Genomic DNA, 27,452 nt, shown 5'->3' on the forward strand with positions numbered 1-27,452 from the left:
TGCCCTCTCCCATGATTCCATCAAGAACTACATGTTCTCCAAGTCAAGTCAGGACTTGCTTCCTCAGGGGGGGAAAAAAAAAAACAAGCACCTTCAGTCTATTTTCTTGGCTGGAAGCCGGAGCCAATCCAGCAGATATTTACACAAGGGCCCAGCCACGTATGAGAACAGGATGACCAGCTTCCCGTGGGTCATGGTCATGATAGTCTGGTGTCCCGAGGCCCAGATGCGATACCAGGGGCCGTAGAATGGGTCTGAGATGGCCGGACACAGCATGTTGTTCAAATTCACTTCGGTGACCTGCAGGGACAAGGGAGGTAGAGTGAGCGTTCACCATCCTTAGGCTTTCTCTGGCTTCTGCCAGTTCAGCCATCTCTACTTATTGGGGGACTAGACAAGCAGGGATTGACCAATCCCCACCTGTTCATAAAGGATCTTCTCTCCCCTGGGTTTTCTGAGTGGGTCAAGATTAGAGCCCTCGAGGTGATGAGGAAAGGCTATCCATGGAAAAGCTGTTCAGTTTTGCTCAGAGGCTCACCTCGCAGTTGGGCCCAGAGCCCAGTGCCATTCCTAAGCATCTACTATGTGAATAGTCCCTGGAGACGTGGTACGGGATAAAAGAGCAGTCAACAGTATGGTCCTGCCTCCACGTAACTGGGAACCAATCAAGTGGGGGTGATCGGTTTACTATATCTAACCTCAAACCAGATGGTGCTCACTGAGTTTTACACACCATGAGGAGGTCTGAGGAGCATACAGAATGGGGACTGAATCCTCAGAGAAGATTCACGAGGGTGTGGCACTTGGATGGACTTGTGGAAGATGGATGGGGGTTATGGAGAGGGATGGGGTGAGCAGAGCCTTCCTTGTAGGAGGCGTGGCCTGAGCATGGGATGTATGGTGACATGAGCACGCTGATGGCTCTGGAATCAAGGATCCCAGTGCAGAACAGCAACAGGCAAGGGCGTGAAGGTCATAGTGCTTCGTCCGGCGAGCATGGGAAGCATTCACACTGTTGGCTGACCGCCTCCCCCTGCCCCCCTCCCCCGGCAAACCAGAACAGAGCCATACACCAGGGTGGTGCCGAGAAAGTGACTACTTCTACAAAGGCACTGGGGACATCGATTACACGCCCTAGTCAGGCTACATCGCTTGAGGCTCCACATGGCTAATGCTACAGTAATGCCGCTCGCACACAAACCCAGACATGCCACTCCTGCCCCAAGGACAGCACGGCACCTGCCTTCCAAAGCCCTCCAAGCCCGTTCACATTAAAGACAAGTCCTCACCACCTCTCAGGGTGGGTGGGGCTCTTATGCCACATCACAGAGAGGTGGAGAACTCTCTGCCCTCAAGCATGAGGTGACTCACTCAGATCAGTGGCAGCGCCAGGGCTTGAACTTGAGTCTCCTGACCCCCATCCCCAGCCTCAAGCTCTTCCTACTCACCCTGCCACCAATACACACCCTGCGCTCAGCAATCTTGGGCTCTGGATAACTCAACTAAGTCCAACCATTTTCCAACTCCAGGCAGTTCTGAACACTCCAGAATGCCATGGGGGCTCCCAACACAGTACTTCCCCTGGCCACATAGCTCATGGCAGAGCCTGCTAAAGGGCCTGAGAGCAGGCCCAGATTGGACCCTAGGTCAGAAGCCTCCCCGAGGCCCAGGGCCAGGGTTACGGTCCTGCCTCCCCATGTAGTCCAGAGCGAACCACTTTCCAGTTGCAGCTCACTGTTTGCGACCCACATGGCCATGAGTGAAGGGCATCCTTGCCTCCCCAAGGTTGAAAGAAACAGTCATTAATGAAGGATTCAGAAAACTCTTTGGAGAGGCCAAGGCTGTGGATCATAAATCAGCAACCCAGACACAACAATCTGACATCCTGGCCTTTAGCATCTTGTATTTTCAAGACAAAACAATACACCAGCGCCAACCCAGATTATCAAGATTTATGGAGAACTCCAAACAGAGGGGATAGATGGGGATATAACCACACTTACCAGGCCGAGGATCTGCAAGACGCTGAAGTGATAAAAGAACATGAGGCCAGTTGAGAGAAGAGCCCACCGGAAACTGCTGAGGGGCTCTGGGGTGTAAGCACCTGGAGGAAGAGGGGAGATGGTGAGATGGCAGGAACGGTGACCAGCTCTCCGCCTTTTCCCCATGAGGGTGCAGGTACTGAGGTCACAGTTGCTGCCTGCTGATCAGTGACAGCTACTCAAGACACGGCCCCGCTTGATTAGCTGGGTACTCAAATCAGACCCTTCCTGATCTCTGTTCTGCCACTTAATGCTGAGGCCATTACAGAGAGAGGACTTTTTGCTTATTATGAAAGCAGTACATGCTCATGAAAGGAAATTTAGAAAATGTTAAAAAGTAGAAACAAGATGGAGACAAAGAAGGAAAACAGCACTGCTACCATATGGGGGTGCCTCCTTGGTCACTTTCTCTATGTCTCAGGACTTTCTTTGCTTCGTTAGCAATTGGAATCTTACTGTATATATAACTGTATATAGCCTTCGTTTCGACATTTATTTTCTCATGTTTCTAAAAAGAAATGTCATTGGGAAGTATGGTGTGGTGGTTGAGAATGCTAACTTTGAAGTCAGGTGGATATGAGTTCAAATCTTGAATCTACCCCCTGCTGGCTGTGCAACCCTGGAGAAATTGTTTCAACTGCCTGAATCTCAGCTGACGTGCCTGTAAAATGGCGATAATGCAATTGCTGTGAGGAGTAAATGAAATGACATACTGAAAGCTCTTAGCTCGGTCTGGTACAATGTAAGTGTTCAACGAGTGTTAGATGCTGTCATTATTCAAATAATTGAAGAGAATGTGCCATTAACTGATAGTTGTGCCATTTCCCAACTACTGGACAACTCCCTCCCCCAAGAACACCAAAAATGGTACATGTTCCCTCCGTCATTGCTAGGAACTACCATCCCCTCAGGCTCGAATGTGTTCCAGAATTTGCAGAGCAGGGGCATGGTTTACAGCATGTTGCGAGTGTCACCTGAATGGTGACTCAGAAGGGGGTGCTTGAGAATGAAAGGGACCTGGAACCCCACACCCCAAGCAAGTAGAGTTGACATCATATCCTGGAGTAGTATATTCCCAAGTCAGTCTTCCACTGATTCATCCATTCATTCAACAGTTATTAGGCACCTAGTATATTCCAAGCCCTGTGCAAAGCATTGGGGATAGGAAGATAAAGAAGACAGGATCCCCACAGTCTCAGATTCACAGTCAGTAACTACAACACAGTGTGGTTGGTGGGATGTCTGAGGTCTGTGCCACCTGTTACGGGAGGACAAAAACTCAGCCTCGTGGGAGAGGTGTACGAGGTATGCTTCTTGGTAGAGGGAGCATTGGAGCAGAGTCCTGAAGGACAAATAGGACTTAAGGAGGGGCCGGGCATTCCAAAGCAGTAGTCTGCAAAGTGGCACACATGACAGGCCATTCAGAGAAGTATGGGGAAGACTTCAGTGGGGCCACAGGGGAGAATGTGATGGGGCAGTGAACAGGGGTAAGACTCAGAGGCTGGCAGGGCTGGTCTGCTCCAGGCTGGGCCACCTAGGAACCATGCTGAAGGTATTGGGCTTTATACTGTGCAGCAGGGTCATGAGCACAAATGCCTCAAGTCTCAGGGAGATGACCAGGGCCTAAAAGACATTTGGCGATGTTGGGCAAACTGGAAAGCCCACACTCCTCCTAAAGTGGGCAACCACCACTCAGCTCCATCCAATTGCTACACTGCAGGGATGTGGGCCCAGAGTTGCCAGTTCTCTCACTATTGCAAGAGAAGCCAGAAATATGAATTTTTATGTGGAATTTCCTGATTTTTAAATGTTGGCAACTAATTTAAAATGTTTGAAGAATGCTCAATGGACCAAACAAAACATGTCTTCTGGATGTATTTCAGCCCCTGGGTGGCCAGCGCACTGGAAGGCCTGAGGCAGGAAAGTGGTGTGATCACGTGTGCAGAAGACCCCCCGGCCAGCATGCGGGGGATGGACTGGAACAGAGAGTCGAGGCAGGGAGACTGCTGCAGGAACCCGAAGAGAGAGGAGGATGGCCTTGGAAGGTAATAGCAGTGGGGTTCAAGAAAAGTGGAGGATAAAGTCACCGGGACCTGGTAGAAGACTGGACGTTAGGGGTAAGGGAGAGGAAGGTTCTTGGAAGACACCCAGGGTTCTAACCTGAGCATCACTGGGTGGATGGCGCCATTTATTGCAATGGAGAAGAGAGGAAAAGGCAGACTGGGGCAGAGGGTAGGGACGTAATGAGGCCAATTTCAGACGTGTTGAATTGAGGTGTCTGTGGCATATCCAAGTGGAAATGTCATTTAGGGTCACATAGTAAAGGGTAAGAGTGTAGGTACTGGAGCCCAGCTGGTGGAGGTTTTCAAATCCTGCCTCCTCCATCACTTATCAACTTCAGAGCCTTGGACAAATCTCAGTATATCCTGAACTCAGTTCTACTCATCTATAAAACGGCGCAGCACTGCCTGAGGTTGCTGGATACATGAGATGAGATAATGTCATAATTCTAGTACTGGGATTCTAATACATAATTCTAGTACTGGGATTTCACAAGTGCAAATTATTTTTATTCTTATCTGAGTCACAAAGTCAGTGAAGAGGATGGGGCCAAGGATACAGACATCGGCATCACCAGCACATGGTAGTGACTGAAGTCATGGGAGCACGGAGACTGAGAGAGGCGGTCTGCCTCCGGCCTTAGAGCAGCAGCTAAGCACCTGCTGGTTTTCCAGGTCTCCTCCCTCCCCTCTAGGCCCCCAGAAGCCAGACTGACAACATGGCACCCAGTTCACACTCATCCCACACAGTGCTTGGTTTGGGGAATGCACTGAACGATACAATCAGGGCATATGCACTTTCCTGTCTGTGGGACAAGAGTGAACTTTTGTCACCCTGGCTGCTGGGGGCCTATAGGGCACGAGGGGACCTGGAGAACTGACAGGTGCTTAGCTGCCACTCATTCTGCCACTGAGCCCACAGCCACGTTCCCAGGTGTCCCCCCACCCCCTGCCTCTGCCCGGCTCCCCCTAGTGGCAGCTGGGCAGCGGAGACAGGCCCTGGGTGCAGGGTGGTGGCTGCAGGAAAGGAACTGAGTGTACATGTGGGGAGGGAAGAAAGAGTCCTCAGCCAGGAGGCAGCTTAGCAGCCAGTCCTGGGGGAAGCTGGGACGTTCCACTGCTGGGCAGCGCTCCCTGTATCAGGGCCCTCCCCTGACCCCCTCCTGCCCTATGCTATGGGGGAAAAGGAACACTCAGATACTATGGTGGTGGGAACACATTTCCCAGTACTCTCACTGCCCCTTGCTCAACCCCCCACTTTAGTACCGTTCATTCTGTGTTGCCTCATCTGTCCAGACCAGACTGTTAGTTCTCTGAGGGAGGGGGTTGTTTCTGAATCACCTCTTCACTTCCAGCACCTGGTCCACAGGAGGCACTCAAAAAATAATCACTGCACAGGCAAATGAATGGTGCAGACTTTCTGGACAATCATAACAGTATAACCCTTTGGCTCAATACTACTTTGAAGACCACCATCAAATACCTAAAAACCCCAACAAACCACCCTTATTTGCAAAAAGATATTTATAGCTGTGCTGTTTATAATATTGAGAAACTGGAAACAAACTAAAAGGACAGATAAGTAAACTATGGTACCTCAATATTGTGCACCTGTGTGAAAAGTCCATGGCTAGTAATGGCAAGTGCAAAAGACAGGACACCAAACAGCACACAGATGATAGAAAATCCAGCTTTGTAGCTTAAAAACAAAGTCCTTGGGGTCAGACAGCCATGGGTTTGAATCCTGGCTCTGGCAGTAACAACAGGAGTGATCCCTGGGCAAATTCTGCTGCCCCTCTGAGCTGGTTTTCCTGTGTGCGGCCTGGAGGACATCTACCTCTCAGGGCTGGTGAGTGGAATAAGAGAGATATGAAAGTGTATATGACAGCTAGCCTGGCGTGCAGATGACAGCTGCTATTTTTATCGTGGTGACCATAGCCAACCAAAATCTCATAAAAGACTGGAAGAAGATGGGGAGTCTTGTAAAGAGGTGATCTTCTCTATGAAGGAGTACTTTGACTGTGGTTTCCATTGCCCTTTCATTGCTGTTGGTTGTTTCCATTGCAAAGATGATAAAATATTCAATTTCTTTGAAAAATAAAGAAGGAAAAAAAAAAAAAGAAAGTATCCTGAGAACAGATGACCCAGTCTACATAGATATATCCAAACTGTATGCAAACACACACTGTTCTCTTCTCTATATACCTGGATGTGGCCCCTGGGATAATCCCAGTGAAAAACCAGTTTTCTTCAAAAAAAAAAAAAAAAAAATAGAAACTGAAATGCTTTCAGGAAAATTAAAGACATAAAACTTTTTTTCTACTTTAAGAAAAAATGTGACATTGTTTTGCTAGCATCTTCTATCCCCGGAGGATAGAAGCATGTCAGTTCTAAAGGTGGGGGAAACCAAGATAAGAGCTCTTTTTAAAAAAAATCTATTTCTGCCAGAAAAGAAGCTTTATGAGTCCTGGGAAAGAAGTCAATTGTCCCACCAGCAGCAAAGACCGATCCCCAGATGCCTCTCAAGGGCCTTTTCTCTCATCTTATAATCCCACTCAGGAGGGACTTACACCAAGGAGATGAGACCGGCCAGAGTGGCCCCTTCTTCAATCTTCTTCCTGCTTCCTTCATCTCATTCACTTATTCACGCTACCATTCATTCAACATCTACTGAATCCACACTGGGTGCCGGACTCCGTGCCAGGCAATGGGGATAAAGAATCAAAGGTAGTCCCTACCCCTGAGAATGACCCTGTAGTTTACGAGTGGACAATGCAGTGATGTAATAAGGGTGGTGCAGTACATAGTGGGGACACTGAAGAAGGGTAGCTGGAGAAGATGACAGCTGAAGTGAGTTTTGAAGAACAAGAAGGAGATGGGGGCAGGGCATGAAGGAAGGACGGGACACTGACATGCCAGGCCGAGCGTACAGCCTGAGAAAAGGTGTGGAGGACTGAAATGGCAAGCTGTTAGGTACAATTATAAGCAGCTCTGAGTTACTGGAAAACAAAGAACTATGTGAGAAAGGACATGTGTCATGAGATGAGGTTCGAGAGACAGACAAGCGGGGCCAGGTCACGAAGAGCGTTGTTTGCCATGCCAGAGAACTTGGCCATTATCCTACACATCAGAGGAAGCCACTGAAAGGTTTTAAAACTGGGGGTGAGAAGATCGGGTTTATGTCTCAGCTAGCTAGACTGCTCTGGCAGCAGTGCGGGTGACGGCCTGGAGAGAGTCAAGATTGACGACAGGTTCTGATGCTGCTGCAGTGATATAGGTGATTTAGCAATTGGTCAGACATGCAGGGACATCTAGAGTGACTTCCAGATCTATGACCTCAGTAACTGAGAGAAGTTAATTTTGGGCCAAGGTGAGTGCAGGTTGGGGCATGCTGTCACTGCATGCCTAGAGGCCACCCTGGCAGATGTCTCCCACAGACATCTGTCATCCAACAGATCTGCTGATGGCCAGGTTCTAGAGCTCAGGAGAGGGAGATTGCCTTGAAATGGAGCTTCGGTTGTGCATAAGATCAATGAGGAAGAGTCCACAAAATCAGACTACAGGACCAAGGACAGAGCCTGGAAAAGGGGGGATCCATGAGAAGACAAGATTGAAGACAAAATTAAAGAGGCAGTCGTGGAACTAGGTGAGAGTCATCCTGGGAATCAAGAGAACATCATCTTTCAAGAAGAAGGAAAGGATCAATAATGTTAATGCTCTACCCCTGTACTGACCAATAAATAAGGCAGCCACTAGCCACATGAAGCTATTTAGATTTAAATGAATTAAAAGTAAATAAAATTAAAAATTTGGTTCCTCGGTTGCACCAGCCACATTTTAAGTACTCATTAGCCATATGTGCTTAGTGGTTACCGTACTGGACAGAGCAGAATAGAACATTCCCATCATCACAGAAAATTCCATTGGGAACACACTTCTCTAGAGGAGTACAGTACAGGAAAGACAAACTGGGTTTGGCAACATGTCGGCTACTGGTGATCTTTACTATAGCAATCTCATGCAGGAGCTGGGTGGTGAAAGATGAAGAGAAGTTTTCCAGGTGTACAGTTAGGGGAGAGAATTCCAGGAAAAGGGAACAGGATATGCAAAGTCACAGAAATCATTGCACAAAATCCCTATACAGACAGTCCTTGACTCACAGTAGTTTGTCTTACAACTTTTTGACTTTACAATGGTGCATTCAGTAGATAGGCATTCCATAGAGACCATACTTTGATTTTTGAATTTTAATTTTTTCCTGGGCTAGTGATACGTGGTACAATATTCTTGCATGAGATAGTCAACACTATTATAAAACAGGCTTTGTGTTAGATGATTTTGCCCAACTATAGGCTGATGTAAGTGTTCTGAGCATGTTTAAGGCAGGCTAGGCTAAGCTGTGATGTTTGACAGGTTAGGTGTATTAAATTCATTATTGACTTATGATATTTTCAGCTTATAAGGGGTTTATAGGGACATAACCCCACTGTAAGTTGAGGAGCATATGTCTTCTCAATCTTTTCCCTGAATGTCCCCTTTTTCCTTTTGCTCTCATCCGAACCACCTCTCCCCCACAAACAGTCTGCTTCATCTGTAGCCCTCTGAAGCAGTGACTGATTTTTCTCCTTTGGCCCACGTAGGTGGGGTGGGTAACTTCTTTCTTTCCATGGTTGTTTCCAGACCACTGCCCCTTCCTTCTCCCCAAAACCCCACAACTACCACACCATACCACCTGCTATCCTTCCCTTTTACAGTTATCTACAGACATATGGGTCACGGCCCTTTACTTGAAGATACCAGCACCCGGCTCCATACCACTCTCTCCAAAACCATTCCTGTCATATTTCTTGACAATTTCAACACATGTACCTAGGTGAGCCTTCTAGCTTTGGCCTACTCTCCTCAGTGATCTCATCCTCTACCACAACTCAGTCACTCATTCTCATGGTCATGCCTGGGACCTTACAATTATGAATATCTGCACCCCCTCCTTATCTCAAAGTCAAGCATTCTCTCTTCAACCACTACTTGGAAGCTTCCTAGCTCAGTCCCTCTAACCATGACCCGAATACTTCTTTGACCCCACTGGAATCTGTGATGCATTGGTCCTACCACCTTTTTGCTGTACCACATGGCTCATTCTTCCCTCCTTAAACTCCATGGTCATTATTCTAATTATCTCTTGCATACACTTTCGACTCCATTGTTCATCTCATTATCTTACTCATCTGGAAAAAACCCAGCCCTAGTTATATCCTAATCTCCTCCTCTGCCTTGCTTGTTCCTACACAGCTGAACACAGCTGGAGAAAAACAACAGTGCTGACTGTTCTCACTTCAAATTCGTGATCACAAACCTCAAGTGCATCCTGCACGTTGCCAGGCAATCATACTATACCTCCCCAGTCCATTCATTCTCTCTCTCTCCTAGGCTACAATTTAATATATTCTCCTCTCTTCTCAAGCCTTTAATACTTGTATCCCGTCCTCACTCTCAGATGATAACCTTGCCTCCCACATCACTGAGAAAAAAGGAATCAGACAAAAACTTCCACAAGCTCTCACGATCACATTTAACTAACTATCTGCATCAGTGCCCTTGTCTTCACCCCTGTGATCTAGATGAACTGCTGGGGGTCCTAGCCAAGGCCAGCCTATCCATATGAATCCAGATCCTGTCCCCTCTCACCTACTCAATAACATCACTCCAGCCAGTCTGCTGTTTCTCTTCCATCAACAATGTCTTCTTCTCTACCAGATTATTCCCATTAGCATATAAACTAAAGGCACTGTAATAGCCCCCATTCTAAAATAAATAAACACTTGACCTCACTTCCCCCTCCCACCACTGCCTCAGTCCTCTGCTCCCCTTTACAGCAAAACTCAATATTATTAAGTTCACCTGTTTCTTTTACCTATTTTTAGTGTGACTACTGGAACATTTGAAATTACATATGTACACATATTTTTATTGGACAGCACTGTTCTATACTCCCTACCCACAATTCTTCTCTCTTGAACTCGCTCTAATCAACTTCCCCCCCTCCACCAAAACTGCTCCCATCAAGGTCACAAATAACCTTTCCATTGCTAAATCCAATGGGCAATTCTCAGGCCTCATCTGATGTGCCTTTAATCTGAAATAAAGTGAGTCGAGAGTCAGGGACACCAGTGAGGATGCCACTGCAAGAGACCAAGTCAGGAATGATGTGCTCTTAACTAAAGTAGAAGTAGTGGGAATGAATTTGAGAAAGATCAGGAGGTTGAACTGACAGGATGTGGTCACTGATTGGATGGGGGTTGGAGGTAAGAATGAAGGGCCAATGATTAACTTGAGACTTCTGGCCTGGGTAACGAGTGGGTGGTGGTACCACTCAATAGAATGGGAAACATCAGAGAAGGTGCAGGTTTGGAGACAAGTTTAGTTACTGACAATAATACCATCCCACCTTTGGTGCCCTAGTCTAAATGAAACATCTCCATTTTTAGCCTTTGTAAGCCTTAGTTGCTCGGAAGATATCTCAGTGTGGCACAACCCAAGATGGCCATGGATATTTGATTCCCCATTCTCAGCCACTGAGTGCAGGTTCAAGTCAGGTTTCCCTCCATCCAGGCACTTGACCAAATAAATGCACCCTATCCTCTATTCTGCTTACTGAACAAGGAAGTGGAAGATATCCTGGGTGGGGTATTCACAGGGAATGTCCATCTTGTCAACCTCTATCATGGGGGACTGGACAGCCCACCCAAGCCAGGCTTCACCCTTAAAGTGCCTAGTGGAGCTGACTAGCCACCCAGCCTATGGCTAAGGCAACTGAAAGGCCCACCCTCATTCCATGAAGATCAAAGAGCCAGCCCTCTGCCAACAGCACACAGGATGAGGACCCTGAGCTGTCAAGGTTTCCAACAGGTAGACCTAGCCTAGCAGAATAAGCACTGGAGTCCACAGACCCAGGTCCCAGCTTCAACTCTTACCAAGTTGCTGTGTGACCTTCTGTATAGATCAAAACCTCTCTAAGCATCAGTGTCCTCTCGAAGACAAATCCCAGGCCCTGCCTATCCTGCAGGAACACTGTAGGGATAGGAAAGCTAGCAAAGCATGAAGATACTCGGGAGAAAAGTGCTATTTGAACATACACCATCGTGTTATGCGTTTCCTATCAGCTGGTGTCTGGTGAGCTTTAAGCAAGGGGAAGCCAACTCTTAGATCATTTGAGGCAATGAGGTTTAAAACTTCGGTCTGTACAGAATACCTGGCTCTCAAACTTGAGTGTGCATCAGAATCCCCAGAAGGGCTGGTTAAAACCCAGCTTTCTGGGCCCCACCCCAGAGTTTCTGATTCAGTAGGTCTGGGGTGGGGCCTGGAATCTAGAATTCGAGAATTTGCATTAATAACAGGTTCCCTGGTTAGGCTGATACTGATAATCCAGGGACCACACTTGGAGAACCACGGTCCTAGGGAACTTGTAGAAATGCAGATTCCTGGGCACTGCCCCAGGAACCTGTTCTGGGAGGTCTGGGTGAGCCCTGGAATCTCCATTTCAGTAAGGAGCACCTCAGGGTGATTCTCATGCTTGCATCCTCTGTCCACACAGGAGAATCACTGACTTAGGGGGAACCTGGAGCCAGAAGATGTACCAATGGCCTGGGAAAAGCTACCAGTGAAGGGGCCATGCTATGGCCAGATGTGAGGATCAGTGTCTCCAGGAAGGTGATAAAATTAAGGCAGAAAATGCTTGACTCCTTTGCTCCCACAAAGGACTCCTAAGCCCCAATTACTTCCTTCTTGGCTTGAAAAATCCAATGGTCTTCAGAAACTCATCTACCCACCCTCTTGTACAAGGCTCAGCCCTTGGCCAATTTTTCTAACTCCCTGGCTTCTGCCTCACGTGCTAACCCCCCTCAGAAGCCTTCAGGATTTACCTAACTTCCTTATCCTTTCCCCTGCCCTCACCTGACCAGTAAAGTGGAACAGGGAAGCCCATTAAAGAGGAGAACCCTCCCAGCATCCTCATGCTAGCTGGACAGAGGTGCAGTGGGCTTGCCTGGGTGAAGGGGAAACAGGAGGCCCAATTTGGAGCCTGAGGGCAGTATGACCTTGGGGCCAGTTAGCCAGTTTTCAAGCTGTCACTGGCCAAAGTGCTTTTGCTTTAACTGGTCCTAGAAACTAATGAGCACAGGGGCTCTATCCCAATCCTCATCCTCCAGAAGATAAGCTGAAAGCCCACTCAGGAGAGAAGTAGCCTGCTGGCACCAAACAACATTAGGGTTCTTAAACCCTGGTTTCCTGAAATGTCTCCCCCAAAGGACATGTGAATAGCCCATACTTCAAAACAACCCTCTCACTCAGTGTCAAACCTGACAGGGCCAGTGCTCAGCAATTCTGAAGCAAGAGCTCCCTCTAGTGGAACACAAAGGGGCTTCCCAGCAGCCTTGAGGCAGGGCAGGGGGCACCCTGGCAACCTCTGGAGACTGACGGACCCCTTTTCAGAATGAAGACTGAAATGCATAAAATAAAATGGAAAGGATTACGAAGGAAGCCAATGATATTTAAAGTTACCAAAATGCTTTTAAAATTCTGTAATACAGTAATTATGTGTTTCCTTATAAATGCAAATCAGATCGAGTAGCAAGTCTAATACCTGCCATAATTTCAAAGCAGTGATGAGCATACAGTGTTGTGAGACAGCTGCAACTACTGTAATGTGATAGGAAGCCATCTGTGATTGCTACTGACAACAAAGTCATGGGTATGGCCCATGCCACTGGTGCCTGTCACCCACATTCAAGTGTTATGTTCCTGATAGAGGTTCCTGAAAATAAAGATGTGATTTTTTCCCTCCCATTCAAGTTCATGGACCACATAAATCCTATTTGTGGACGCCAGGTTAAGAACCCCTGCCTAAATAAAAACAACCACAACCAACCAACAAAAGGGTAGTTGTCAGACGGGAGGCCCTCTCTCCTCCACCCATCCTGCCAGGACCTCTGGAAACCTAGTGCTAAAAGCAACAGATCCTTCTATACCTGCCACCTTTTCCCAGAATGTCCCTTTCCCCTCCTCATCCTAATGAGAACTGGCTCTCCCCTGAGAACACCGCTTCTCCTGCTGACTGCTCTGAGCAGAAGTGGTTCTTTTCCACCCTTCTGTTCCCACAGCAAGCTTTCTGGGAGCAGGGGAGTTGAAGATTCCTCCAGCACTCCATTATTGCTTCTAGATGTTTACTCTTCCCCTTTCTCCTTCTTTCAAGACTCAGCTCCTCCTCTTCATCACCATCACCTGTTGTTGTCCCACAGGTCACTACCTGATTCATCCCAGCTCAGTGTCACTTGGCTTACAGTCTTCCGTTTTACATTACGCCAGCATTCTGGGTGATTTCAATACCCACATGGGAGCCCCTTCCCACTCGCTAACCTCGTGGTGTCTTGAGCCTCCTCACCTCCCCAGGTCTGCTCCACCTCACTACCCACAACCGCCTTCTGTCATCACTCTAACCTGCCCCACTTCACTGGGATGATCTGCTCACAACCTCCCAGAGTTTCAACTTTCTTGTCTTCGTTCCTACAGTGCATGTGCCCGTAGACCTCCTTGTGACCTCTGATCCCCTGATGCCCCTTATCTGATCCCATGGAATTTCTCCTTGTTCCTCAGCTCTCTCCTAGCCTCCTTCCACACCAGCTTGGACCCCATGACCTTGAACTCTGGCACTAGCGCCCTCAACTCCCTGCTGGGGAGAGAAGAATTCTTCATCCCTCTCTCCCCACATTGCTACCTACCCCCTTCACTAGCTCATTCCCAAAGGATGGCTTGCTAAAGGTGAAAACCTAGCAAACTGCTCAGACCACATTTTATTAGATTAGTAGCCAGGGTCATGGTACATTGGCAAGTAGAAACCATGCTATTAATAACAAACAACTTATATAGTACCACCTAGGTGACAGGCACGGTTATAAGCACTTTACATACATTTACTCACTTAACGTTCATTACAACCCTATGAGGAAATACTGCTATTATTCATATTTTACAGATGAGGAAATTGAAGCACAGAGAAGGTAAGGAACTTGGCCAAAGTCACACAGCAAGTAAGGAACAGAACCAGGACTGGAAACCAGGTAGTCTAGCTTCGAAATGGGCAGCATGCACTTCTCACCATGCACATCTCAGTGAAACCTGTCTTTGGGCCACCAGGCCTGTTCACTTCCCTCTCTACTTACTGTAGCTTCTCAGTGCCTCTGATGGAGTAGGAAATAAGGCAGGGCCTTCTCTATACCTCTGGCCACCTTAGGTTACCCAGATGCAGAGCAGGAAGCTGACTTAGTTGTCCAAACCAAACCTGCAAGCTGTAGACCAGCCTGCCAGAGAAGCCCTGCACTGGAGGGGGCACCTGCTCAGCTAATAAGAAAGTGTGACTTTGTTTACCATTCTATTATTCCTTGGGTGACCTGCCCTTGGTCGGAAACCTGAAGCCGGAAAGCATGTGGCAGGATTACCAAAACTCTGTCCTGAACCCTGAACATCCCTCACTTTCTAGATCTTCAATGACATTGACCCTAATTACAAAGCCCCAAGGTGGTACGGATACCCCAAGCCAGATGTTCTGCTCCTCCACTCCTCCCCAAGGCATATGTCCTGAACTGTGCAGACCGGTGCCAGAAAAATGCATGGATTCCTGTTTCAGGAGGGCCCCTCAGTGCTAGTCACCAACCTTCTAGAGCTATGTTGTCCAATACAGTAGCCACTAACTACATGTGGCTCTTTCGATTTCAATTCAAATTAATTAAACTGAAAATCAAATTAGAAATTCAGTTCCTTGATCCCACTAGCCATGATAGGACATCTCCATCATCACAGAGAATTCTACTGGAAAACGCTGAAGGAGTCTAGACTGATCTCCTTCCTGTCATTACTCTTGTCAATCCACCACCAACCCCTTTCATTCTTAGCACTCGCTGTCACCCTGTCATTCATCCACTCCCCTTTCTGCCTAGTACTTTCAACCACTGGCTTTCATCTGAGCATCTGAACATGCCCAGCCCTGGGGCAGAGAGGAAAGAAAGCAAAGGAGAAAGGAGAGTAAGGGAGGGGGAGGGGAGAGGGAGAAACCCCCTCACTCGGCTCTGCAATGCCCTTAACCCCTCCTTCCTTCCCAGCCCTACTTTTCCAAAGGCTCAATTTTACTGCACTGCTCAGATCCTCTCAGGGTGGCTTGGTTACTTCACCTTTGGTGAAAATCTCTACTGCCTTAGCTTCCAGGACAACCAGCCTCTCCTCCTACTGTTCTGCCCATTCCTGCAATCTCCCTACACTCTTCTTCCTTCACCTACTATTTGCAGGTTGATATTTCCCAAGGCTTTTTCTAAGCCCTTTTTCCGCCCCACCTACAGTTACCCTGGACCATCTCACCCACTCCACTGTTTCTGTTCACTACATCTACATCAATGAGACCAAAGCAGGCCTTTAGCCCAGACTCCCCTGAACAGCTCCAGAATATTCTATCCTACTGCCTGCTGGACATTGCAACCTGGAAAGTCTAGAAGTGCCTCAAACTCAAGTAAAATCATCTTCCTCCCTGCTATGGTCTGAATGTTTGTGCCCCACCCCCAATTCATGTTAAAACCTTATCACCAATGTGATGGTAGTAAGAGGTGGGGCCATTAGGAGGTGATTAGGTCATGAGAGTAGAGCCCTCATAAATGGGACTAGTGCTCTTATCAAGGAGGCCCAAGGGAGCCTGTCTGCCCCTTCCACACGTGAGGACACAGTGACAAGGTACCATCTGTGCAGAACAGCCCTCACCAGACCCTCAATCGCTGGTGCTTTGATCCTGGACTTTCCAGCCTCCAGAACTGTGAGAAATAAGTTTGTGTTGCTTATTAGCTTCCAAGTTTTTGGTATTTTTGTTATAGCAGCCAGATGAACTAAGATACTCCCTAAAACATGCTCCTTCCTTTTGGGGCCCCTCTCCGTGGCACTCGATCCCACCTAGTCACCTGGGGCCTCATAGATTTTATCCTCTCCCTCACTCCGACAGCATCTTAATTATAAGAACTACCACTAATTCAAACAATATTTATTATTTATTTATTACCTGAAATTAAAAAAAAAAAAAAACATCCAATCCTAACTGTATACCCTTATTTCTTGAAAAGATGAAAAGATGTAACTACTGCCACCTAGTGGTGAAGCACACACAATTGGATATGGCAGTTGCTACACTCAAGGCATATAAAAAGTACAAGGAGAAAGGCACATTATAGAGAATGTACCTCAGGCTGCCTAGGGAAATCGGAGACACCTCCAGAGAGGAGGTAGCACCATGAGCAACCTCGTAAAGGAGGACATGGAGTTTGCCAAGTTCTGGGTAAAAAAGTTAGTGTGTGCCTGGACCTGAGCCTAAGTGATGGGAAACGAGGTTAAAGATATGGGCAAGGGTCAGATTGTAAATAGTCTTGAATGCCATGTAAAGGAGTATGGTCTTCATCCTGCAAGGGATTTTTAAGCAGTGGAACAAAATCTGATCAGATATGCTCTTTCCTTAGGAAGACCATTCTGGACATTGTATGGAGGACAGACTAGGCAATCAGGGGGCAGGGAGATGAAAGAGAAAACAAAGTAGTTCCGGTAACAGAGGCTGAGAGCCCGGACCAGGACAGGGGTGGTGAGAATACAGAGGAAGGGCCAAATTTGCCAGCAATTTTGAAAATGTGAATCGTCAGAACTTCCAAACTGACTGGTATAGGGGATGTAGCAGGGGAAGGGATCCAGGATGTTGCCCAGGTTTGTGGCTTTGGAACTGAATGGAGAGTGGAGCCACTAACCAAGACAGGAAATAGAGGAGGAGGAAGAAGAGCAGGTTGGGAGAAGGTATGGAAATGAGCAGCTTGAGAGTAGACACGTTACTCTGGAAGTATCTGCGGTGCTTCGTGAGCCTGCATTAGTTCTATCGGCGGGGAATGCCAAGGGCAAGCAGAGCAAAGGGGTCCAAAGAGAAAGAGCCAGAGAAGTAGGCAAACCAGGAGAGAGGGGTGATCTGGAGCCCAAAGGCAAAATCGGCATCTCAGAGGAGTGAGAGCCAGCAATGTTAAATCCACTGCAAGCACGCACTCGGTACAGGCAAGGTTCTGTGACTTTAGAACACAGCAAGGCACAGTGTTGACCTCTGGAGCCCACAGTCTAGTTGGGAGACAGATGTGTAATTAGAGATGGTAGAACAGTGGCTAATGACAGGAGAAACCAATTGACAGCACTTACTATGTGCCAGGCACTGTTCTGTATACTTTCCATATGCTAGCCCATCCAATCCTCGCAACAGCCTATGATGTAAGTACTATGATGTCCCATTTTAGAAGTGAGAAAACAGATGCAGAGAGCTCAAGGCACCAGCTCAGATGCCAGAACTAGCCAGCAAGTGGCAGAAACTGGACTTAAACCCAGTCTGTCCGAATCCAGCGGCTCCATGGAGAGGCAGCACAGTGCAGTGGTGAAGCCTGCCCGCATGGTTTCAAACGCCAGTTGAAGCTCTAGCACAGGTGCTCCTGACCTGTGCAGTGCTGTGTGCCTCTTGGGCAGTTTGGGGAAGTGTAACAGCTCCCTCTCGAAATAAACTTCTTAAGTATATAAAATAAAATGTATAAGATTACAAAAGAAAACAATCATGTTGAAATACAGCTATCAAACTACTTCCAAAAAACAAATCTGTTTTTAAATCTTGGGGTAATGATGAACATGACTGATTTTTTTCAGATATCTGCAGGAACTATGAGAGAAAAATATCTGTGATTTACATTAATGACATGCCGAGTGCTGCTAGCGCAACTGTGGCTTGTTGTCCACGTTCATAACTAAAAGAAATACTGTATATTTCAGCTCCAGTTAATGCAAATGAAGACGATTTTTTTTTTTCTCATTCAGGGTCATGGGCCCCAGGTGATACATTCCCTTTAACCTAGTGGATATAGTGAGGTTTAAATGAGATTAAGTCTGTGCATGTGAACCACGTGCCCGGTGCATAGTGCGCAGAATGTGCACAAGAAATGTTAGCCTGCACCATGTACAATAGGATATGTGCAATGTGTGCATACACCCCTGAAGAGAGGGTTGTTCACTCATTCATTCTGCCCCTGCACAACAGGAACAAAAGGAAAGTTCTGGTCCTCAGGGAGAGCAGCATGTACGTGTGAGAAGGACGGCAGCCGGAGACACAGAAGACACGGGGTGGACCAGCTACAGAGGGTTTCCCAGAGAAGGTGACTGCTGAGGCTAGCTTTGAGAAATGAATGCTTTCCAGGCCCATAGCTGGAGAAGGACATTCCCGTCACAAATGACAGCATTTTTAAAGAACAATGCATGACAAACTCAGGGAACCCAAAGGCTTTTGGTATCACCAGAGTTTAGAGTACAAGGAAGGGAATGTAAAGAGATGTGGCTGGAGCAAAAGTTAGGGACCAGGTCACACAGGTCCCCCTTGTCCCGACACAGGTTGTGGGCAAGGGGGAGCCATTGAAAGTTTCCAAACAGGGAAGTGCTATGATCCTATCTGAGCTATAGAAACAGCTTTGGAAGCTCCAAGGACAGGCTGTTAGTGGGGAAGGAGACTGGCTGGAGGCACAGACATTACACTGAGCCAACTGTCATCGATGAGGGAAGAGATGAGCAAGGCTTGGTTCAAGGTAGTGGCCCTAGAGATGGTAGCAAGGGGATGAGTTTGAGAGACCTTGAGGAGGTAAAAGCAGGAGGATTGGTGATCTCTCCACAAGGCAGCCAGCATGATTTCTTCCACAAGCAGAGCTGATCATGTTGAAGGACAAATGGGAAGCGATCTGGGAATGAAGTTGGGTTCTTATCTCGCACTGTATACCATGATCAATTCCAAGTGGATAAAAGATGTAAATTTAAAAAGAAAAAACAAAAAACAACAACGGTATGTGTGGGGGTGGGGGGAGAACTATAAACACACCAGAAGAAAATATGGGGTATATACATTTTTTATAAACTTGGAGTAGGGAAGGACTTTCTAACCACATCTCAGAAGCCATAAAAGACAGATAAATTACATAGAAATGTCAAAATCCTGCATGGCAAAAATAAATCATGAGCAAAGTTAAACAACAAAACTGGGGAAAATGGAAAAGTTCATGGAAAAATGGGATTAAAAGATAATACACATCTTTCCATGAACTTTCTGAAATACCTTTGTTTCTGCAGCTCAAATCACAAAGGGCTAACTCCTGATATTTATATGTAAGGAGCGCTTAGGATTCAAATTTTTTGAAAAGGCCAACACAAGAGAAAAATGAGCACATGAGAGAAGCATGTAGTTCAAGGAAGAGAAAATCAAACAGCAACTTTAAACACATAAAAAGATACTCATCTTCACTCAGTGTAAGAGAAATTCAAATTAAAACTGAACTGAGGGGCTGGCCGGATAATTCACTTGTTTAGAGTATGGTTTTGGTAACGCCGAGATCAAGAGTTCGGATCACCTTACCAGCCCCCCCCCCCCCAAAACACACACACACACACAAAAAAAAACTAAACTGATACACCATTTTTTAAAACCCATTAGATGGGCAAAAATCCAAAAGGTTGAAAATACACTGTTTTGGTGAGGCTGTGTGGAAGCAGGAACTCTCATACATTGCTAGTGAGCATTTAAATGGGTACAACTTTTAAGGATTTGGAAATACCCATCAAAATTATGAATGCATACACTCTTTGATTCAGCACTTAAGTGAACCACTTAGGGGGATTTATCCTAGAGATATACTTGCACACACGCAAGATGGCATAGGTACAAAACCATTCAGTGCTGTGTTATTTATACTAGCAAAAGATGTGAAACAACCTAAATGTCCATCAACAGGAGAATGAATAAATAAATTATGGTATAGTGTTGTAAATTCGTGTTATGATTAAAAGCAAAAACGCTGGAGCCACACTGCTGGGTTCAAATCCTGGGTCTGCCACTTACAATCTGGGCATCAGTTTCCTCATCGATAAAAGGCAGATAACAGTAACACCTACCTAAAAGGGTTGTCGTGCGGATTAAATGAGTTAATGACATGAAGAGCTTGAAACGATGTCTGGCACGTAACTGTGCTATATAAAGCTTTGCCATGTTATTATACTGTACTCTGTCATCACATGATATGATAGTATATGCTGCTATGAAGAAGAAAGAGGAAGCTTCCTATGGGCTTATGTGGAAAACTCTGTAAGACATACTGCTACAGCAACAACGGGACGGTTGTGTGTATGCTATTTTTGAATGTGTGTCTTAAGAAGGGAGACAATAAAATATAAAATTTGCTTATATATGCAAAAAGAAACTCTAGAAGGATGTGCAAAAAACAAGAATGGTGATTACCTGTAGAGCTGCAGGGGGCACTGTGTGGATGGGATGGGAAGAAGGGGTGGGAAGGATATTTATCATGGTATAGAATTTAGCATTTTAGATTTTTGAACCAAAATTTGTAAAATTTGTAAATGAACTACATAAGAAAAGAATCAATTGGTAAAACAAGCTGATGTTATGTCCCTTCTTAAAACTTGCACTGGCTTCCCACAGCTTTTAGAATCAAGGCCAAACCCCTGCCCATGGCCGACAAAGCCCTCCATAGCTGACCCCCACCTGCCCCTCAGGCCCAGTGTCACCCACCCTTCCCTTTGCCCCCCAACCCCCACCACAGTGCTGTTGCATGAGCCATTCTGTCCTTCTGTAAGGGTTCACCTCCCCAAATCCCACACTTGCCTAGTAAACTGCTATGCATCCTTTGGATCTCTGCTTAAATGCCACCTCCTCAGGAAACTCACCCTCAAACCCCCAGACTGGGTCAGCTTGTTTTGTTCTAAGCTCTCATAGAAGCATATTCCTTTCCTTCAGAGTACTTATCTTAGCCATAACTGTCCATTCGTGTGATTCTTTGATTCCCACCTGTCTCCCCTTACTAGCTTCTACTTCTGTGAGGGAACGGGTGGTGTCTGGTCTGCACTCAGCAGGGCACCCACCCCAGTGGCCAGTGCAGAGCCTGGCCGGAAGAAGGCACTTGGTGCTATATGTTAGATGAAAGGTTGAACTGCCTGCGGGGGGCAGGGATGGTCCCCAGAGGCTAGCTTGGGTGAATGGGTGGTGCCATTTGACAAGACCCACAGGAAGAACAGCAGGGCTGATTGGGAAGATAATGAGTTCAGCATTGACTGGTTGAGTTTGAGGTGTGTTTGGGACATTCAGGTGACACTGAGTATACTACAGTCATGCATCACCTATGATGGGCATACGTTCCGAGAAATGCATCATTAGGTGATTTCATTGTGCAAAAGTGTATAATGAAAGGGAATGGCAACGAATTTTCCTGTTATCTACACTGACCACTAGTTGCTTGAGTGTGAACCTTCTAATTATGTTACTAAGTCTCTGTGTCTCACTTTCCTACATCTGTTAAGTGGGGATTAGAATTATACCACCCCCACAAAGTTACGAAAATTAAATTACAGGTAGGAATTGTGCCTGGCACTCAGCAAGCATTCAGGAAGTGTTAACTAACTATTATTAATTATAATTTTGCTATGGGGATGGGTGGGAATCATTTAAAAATGCAAGAATTCTAAAATAAACAACAACCCTTTCACTTGGGGTCAGACTTAATGTGTCAAATGCTCGGCTTTCAATCTTAAAGGTCTGAGCTACTTTCGGGAGGGTCACCCTGTGGGTAAGCTAGGCACTTCTCCTCCACATAGTTTGCAGGTTTGCTTACACCAGCAGCACCACAAACTCGTGAGTAACGTGCTATGCTATAACATTACAACAGCCATTTCATCACTAGGCTATAGGAATTTTTCAGCTCCATTATAATCTTACAGGACCACTGTCATATATATGGTCTGTCATTGACCCAAACATTGTTATACGGTGCATGACTATATATGAAAGTGACTCTCCTAAGTCTGGGCTGTAGATAGTGATGTAGCAGCCACTACTGCACAGATTGCTAGTTAAACCATGAAAGCACATGAGGCCATGCCAGAGCATTAGTGAGAGGTGAGTTTAGAAGTGAATTCTGGGAAAATCAACATCTCAGAGGACTGAGGAAAAAGAACTTGTGAAGGAGACTGGGGAAGGCATGGGTTGCGAGGCAGGCAAGCCAGGGGACAGAGGGACTTTGGAAGCCCTGAAACAGAGCATCCAAAAAGGAGTGATCAACAACATCCAACACAGCAGAGTTCCAGCAGAGCAAAGACTGAGAGGTGGTCATTAGAGTTGGTCACATGGACATTGCCGGCCATCTTTAGAAGAGCCATTTCTGTGAAGTTCCTGGCAGCGGGGTCGATGTCAGATTACAATGTTCTGTGGGCTGAAAGGTCACTGAGAAGACGATTCATCAAGTACAGACACAAGTGTCTCCCACAGTTATGATCATGAGGTGATTTCAGGTGGTAAACAGATAAGCATTTCATCATAATAATTATGTATTTAAAGTGTACTAAAATAGGTAACCAGTAAATCAAAGCCCTGATATCATGGATACCACGAGGTCTCTCTTAAAAACAAATATACTTTAGTACAAAAAAAAAAATCAATAGATTTAAAGACATATGAGGGTACTTCGAAAAGTTCATGGAAAGTAGAATTAAAAGATAATAAAAATCTTATCCATGAACTTTTTGAAGTACCCACGAATTATTACACACATAAACCTCTACCATCAGTCATTTGCAGGGGGTGGGGGACGTCTGTTGAGAGTGGAGAGGACAGGAAGTCTGAGGAGGGTGGGAAAGGTTTAGCACAGGACTTCTGAGGGCAATGTGTGGAGGAATAGTCGTGCTGACAGCACAATTATAATAGAGACCCTGACATTTTAGTGGCCCTAATCAGAATGACTGAGAGATTTGCTCCAGTAGGCTGACACTGGGCACACTGAAAAGGGATTGGACACTGATCGCAGTTAGAAGGGACAAGGGGGTAAGATGTTTTCAGGAGCTGGTGAGAGGAAAGTTCCAGTAACTGATCATGGTAGTATAAGCTGACTGGGAAGAAAGGCTGAAAGGACTGGAGACTTGGGTCAAAGAAAGGGACAGAGTAGCTGATGATCTTAGAGGAGTTTTAGGGGAAGACAAAGTCCAGGTGGCTAAAGAGAAGGCGATGCTGAAGTCACTTCAATTAAGAAGCCCAAACCTTGGGAAGCTGGGAGTGGGATGAGCAGTCCTCATGGGAAGTCTCTCAGGACACTGGCTAGATGTGGGGGAAGTGACCACAAAGTTAGATGCTGGTGATGATGAAAAAGGAGGTAGAGAGAATGGCAGAGATGAAATAATGATCTAAGAAAGACAGCGGGGAGCTGGGCAGAGCGTGCGCAGGGCAGAAAGTCTTCATTAGAGGGAACTTCAGGAGCGGGATAGGGAGGACTTGGTGTTCTGTGAAGAGCTGCTGGTGTAAGTAGTTTATAAGAAATATGATGCATTAATTAGCTAGATTCAATCATTTCACATTGTACTCATGTATCACAGTATCATTTTGTATCCTATACCTATATGCAATATACTTGGTCAATATCCAATTAAAAAACAAAATAAAAAAAAAATAAAGACTGCGACAAAAAAAGAAAAAAAATATATATATAGTTCTAGAAGGCCAAAGGCGAAGTGGTGGGAGGAAAGAAAACAGAAAAGAGCCAGGCTGGAGAAAAAGAACAGCATGGAAGAGAGAATCACATACGCTGTGGTGGTGCCTAAGGACTGCAGGAATGAGGGAGGAATGGGATTCCCAGTAAGCACCCCCCATACACACACCCCAACCACAAGAAGAGGCACTATGTGCTCAAGCAGGACCTTGCCTTTTAGGAATACAGGGTTCCTGGGCACAGCAGGTTATCTATAGAAGAGCTGTTTTGTCTTGGGTAAAAACTCCTAAGCCATGTATTTCTTGAAAATTACAATAGACTTCTAGGAAACAGAAGCCCCCAACCCTCAGTTTTCTTGGTTTACAAGGAAATAATCTTCCCATTGCTCATTCCAGATCCATTCCTTCTTTGTAAGGCCTAGGTCTAAGGCTTGGGACCAATGGCAAAACCAGCTTTAGGAAGAAATCCAGACTTTTCTCTCAGTGCTCATAATTCCCCCCAAGTGAACAGCAGATGGTAGCAAAGAGCTGGAAAGGGAGATGATCCCTCAAAAGAGCTCAAAGCTGGCCAGATAGAAGCTGATGGGCCACATCAAGTTCTGGATGCTCTCACCCAGGGCCTGGAGTCAAAGGTCAGCTCGGTGAGATCACTTGTCCTGAAAGCCAAATCCTCACTAAGTAGGGTGTCTATAGGTTATCAGCATAACAGAGCATCTCATCTCTCTCATTACAGCCCTAATGTTTCGCACCACACCAGTTAGGGAACTGGCCTACCAGCAGGATCTGCTCTAAGATACAATTATTTTCCCGGACAAGGTGAAGAAGAAGGGAAGGTGAAGTAAGCTTCAGAAATTAAAAAATTAAAAAATTAAAAAAAAAATCATATTTTGCTCCCATAGTACCCTCTGCAGCACTTATTATCACTGTATTAAAATCATCTATCTTCCCCAACAGATGGACTCCCTGTGGAAGGACTCTATCTTTCTGGTTTGTTTCTGACTCCCTAGTACAAATACTTGGCACACAGTAGATGTTCAATAAATACGTGTTGAGTGAATGGCTGCATTGGGGCAGGAGGTGGGGGACTCCCAGCCAGATGTGGTTGGGAGGTGGACTTCTGTCTTTTAGGTTGGCGTGGTATATGAGAAAAAGCATTAATCTTGAAAGGAATCTAGGATGGGCTCTGAAACCTGTCTCTGTTACTTATGGCTGTGGGCAAGGCACTTAATGTTTCTGAGCCTTGATTTTCTCCTCCTTAGAAGGAAGATTCTTCAACACGCTATTTGGGATGGGAAAATACACAAAACATGCCTAGCACAAAATCTCGCACACAGAAGGCACTTAATCAGAAGTAGTCGCTGATGAGTTATTAACTGTAGTTATTATTACTCTTCCTATTCTTACAGCCTCTTCTCGGGGCCAGGCATCCGAGAGGAGAAAGAATCACTAAGAGCAGGAAATAAATTTGAATGATCACTCAAAACCCCTATTTCCTCAGCCCAGTTCCCCCAAACAGCACAGCAAAAGATCCACGGAAGCTCACAGCAGGATCAGCCACATCTAGAGGGTGTGGCTTCCCCGATGGTTCTGTTGGAGGGAGGAGAATGGCTACTTGGTATTGTCCATGTCAGACCAGTCTGGCCCGGCTACCTGACAGATTTTTATGGGGACTTCATCAGAGTACAAAGAGGTTCAAATAACAGCCATGCGGATTTGGCCAGGACTTCCATCACGCACCTCAGAAGGCAGGAACACTGAGTGGAAGGGGCCTGGAACCTGGGCCAGCTGCCTGCCTGGTCCCCTTCAGAACGATTGTATCTCTGACACCCGAATATTATTAGGAGGCTGAGACCTGAGAAAAGGCATAAGTCCCCTGGATATTGGAACTTCGGACTTCCCTTAAAGCTCAGTGAGGAAAATAGCGCTTTCAGCGTACATTAAAAGGAAGTGTTCTTTGACGGTGTGAGACCCCAAGTGGCTGAACAGCGTAAAAGCAGCCTCGAAGGATATTTAGACAAGTCTATGGGAGAGTCGTAACTGATAGAAACCGGGCACAGAAGGCAAATCTCTTGACTCTAAGTAGACTCCATGAAGGGCAACAGTGCCCATCCTCCAACATGTCCCTGGGTTGGCCAGTCCTTGAGTATATCTCATGCCAGAAGATAGGAAGATTTGCCAGAACACCTGAGTTAGAGGACGCAAGCATAAACCACAAAGCAGCAGAGTCCAACGGAACTTCCAGACCATTTTCCAGTGGGCTCAAGGGCCCATGTGGCCACATGCCATTTTTAGTGCAACAGAAATGAAACCCTTGCTGCCTATGGTGAGGTAGGGAGGGATTGCTCTTCCAGAAAAGTCCTAGCAACCAAGACAGAGAAGCTGATGGCTAAGACTGAAAGAGAGTGCCTCCCCATTATGGGGCCTTCCAGGAAGTGAAGAACACTGAGAAGGAGTGGCTCACACAACAAGCCCAGAGGGCACAGCAACTCCCCTTTCCTCTTGTCTGCTACACAGTAGAGGGAAGGCATCGTTGAAGGGTCATGGGGAGGTCACAAATACATCAGCTTCCCTTCAGGCTGCCTCTACCAGTTGGTGGTCTCTCCATCTTAACCAAATGAAGGTTTTCAATGGTTTATCTGACATGGAGGACACTGCTCTTTCACCTGCCTCTTCCCTCAGCCCCATATCTCCCAGTCCCTGGACTTCTTGCCCATTTCAGTATTTCCTCAGGTCTGAGAGGACAGATATAATGAGTAAGAGCGCAAGGTCCCTCTCTTGAGGAGACTGAGTGCTTCACTCTCTCCTTCTACTCTATACTGCACACGGAGGCAGGGGGAGGCACAAGCACAGGAGAGTGACAGAGTGTGGCGGCTCCATACAAACCCAATGCCATCACCAATGACCCATAGCCTAGGCCCTGTGACAGACGATCAGCGGCACCATGCTCACCTACAAAGGATGGTTCTGAAAAGCCCCCAGGCTTTTTTCAGGCCTCATCCATGCCCACTTTCCCACTGCCTGGTGTCTGGCATAGAGCATGCTGAGGACACCCAGCCAAGCAGCAGCTCAAGATCCTGGGAGGTGCCCAAGAGGTTGTGACTCCCAAAAACAGAAAGGAGAGGCAAGGTGTGGGGGTAGCACAGGGATGTGCTTTGCTGGCCTTACCTCCTTTCCAAAGCAGGTAGATGGGCACCACGTAGAGCAGAACATGCTGAATGTAGTAAATCTCCAATTCAAAGGGCAGCTGTGAGGACAGGAGGGAGAGAGGTGTTTCAGAGCAGGAAGCACTCATTTTGACAGATTCTGAAGTTGAACGTCCCTGCTCTGCAGGACCCACATTTCAGCAACTCCATGCATTGCACAACTCACCCCGCTTTACAATTCAAGAAAAACAAAACAAAATGAATATACTGCTGACCTAGATCACCATCTTCCAAGGTGTATTTTGCAGAGTGGTACCTGAATAATGCTCCAGAGATGGTACTTGAAAATTTAGTTAAAAAGAAAGTAATAAGAAAGTTTGCATACAATATATCCCCTTGGAGATTCACCATCCATATTTTTGGTGGTCCCTACAGACAAGAACATTGTTAATCCAGTGTTTCCCAAACTTTTTAGTGAGGAACTCTTTTTTCTTATAACACTTAGTATTCTGCAGAATATACCTAAAGGAATACAACCTTATGTTACTTCCTGCTCCTAGCGAGTAGACAATAGACTATTTCAAAGTTT

General features: G+C 46.4%; 1 protein-coding gene across 1 annotated transcript; it reads right to left on the bottom strand.

Moving 5' to 3' along the window:
- Positions 1–27,012, bottom strand: TMEM164 (transmembrane protein 164). The gene is made up of 3 exons (XM_008580102.1): positions 26,886–27,012; positions 2,004–2,104; positions 1–300 (listed from the first exon to the last, which is right to left on the bottom strand). The coding sequence occupies exons 1-3, from the start codon at positions 27,010–27,012 to the stop codon at positions 94–96; spliced, it is 435 nt and encodes a 144-aa protein (XP_008578324.1). The 3' UTR covers positions 1–93.
- Positions 27,013–27,452: the final 440 nt, after the last annotated feature.

The sequence above is a fragment of the Galeopterus variegatus genome, unplaced genomic scaffold, assembly GCF_000696425.1.
Source record: "Galeopterus variegatus unplaced genomic scaffold, G_variegatus-3.0.2 Scaffold2018, whole genome shotgun sequence".
Lineage (NCBI taxonomy): Eukaryota > Metazoa > Chordata > Mammalia > Dermoptera > Cynocephalidae > Galeopterus > Galeopterus variegatus.

What these genes read in the sequence shown, in the direction of transcription:
- TMEM164 (XM_008580102.1), bottom strand. Translation starts at nt 27,012, where the DNA reads ATGAGTGCTTCCTGCTCTGAAACACCTCTCTCCCTCCTGTCCTCACAG. An exon ending in CTACCTGCTTTGGAAAGGAG is followed by an intron (nt 2,105 to 26,885) that starts GTAAGGCCAGCA and finishes CTCTTCCTCCAG; the next exon opens with GTGCTTACACCCCAGAGCCC. An exon ending in TCTTGCAGATCCTCGGCCTG is followed by an intron (nt 301 to 2,003) that starts GTAAGTGTGGTT and finishes TTGTCCCTGCAG; the next exon opens with GTCACCGAAGTGAATTTGAA.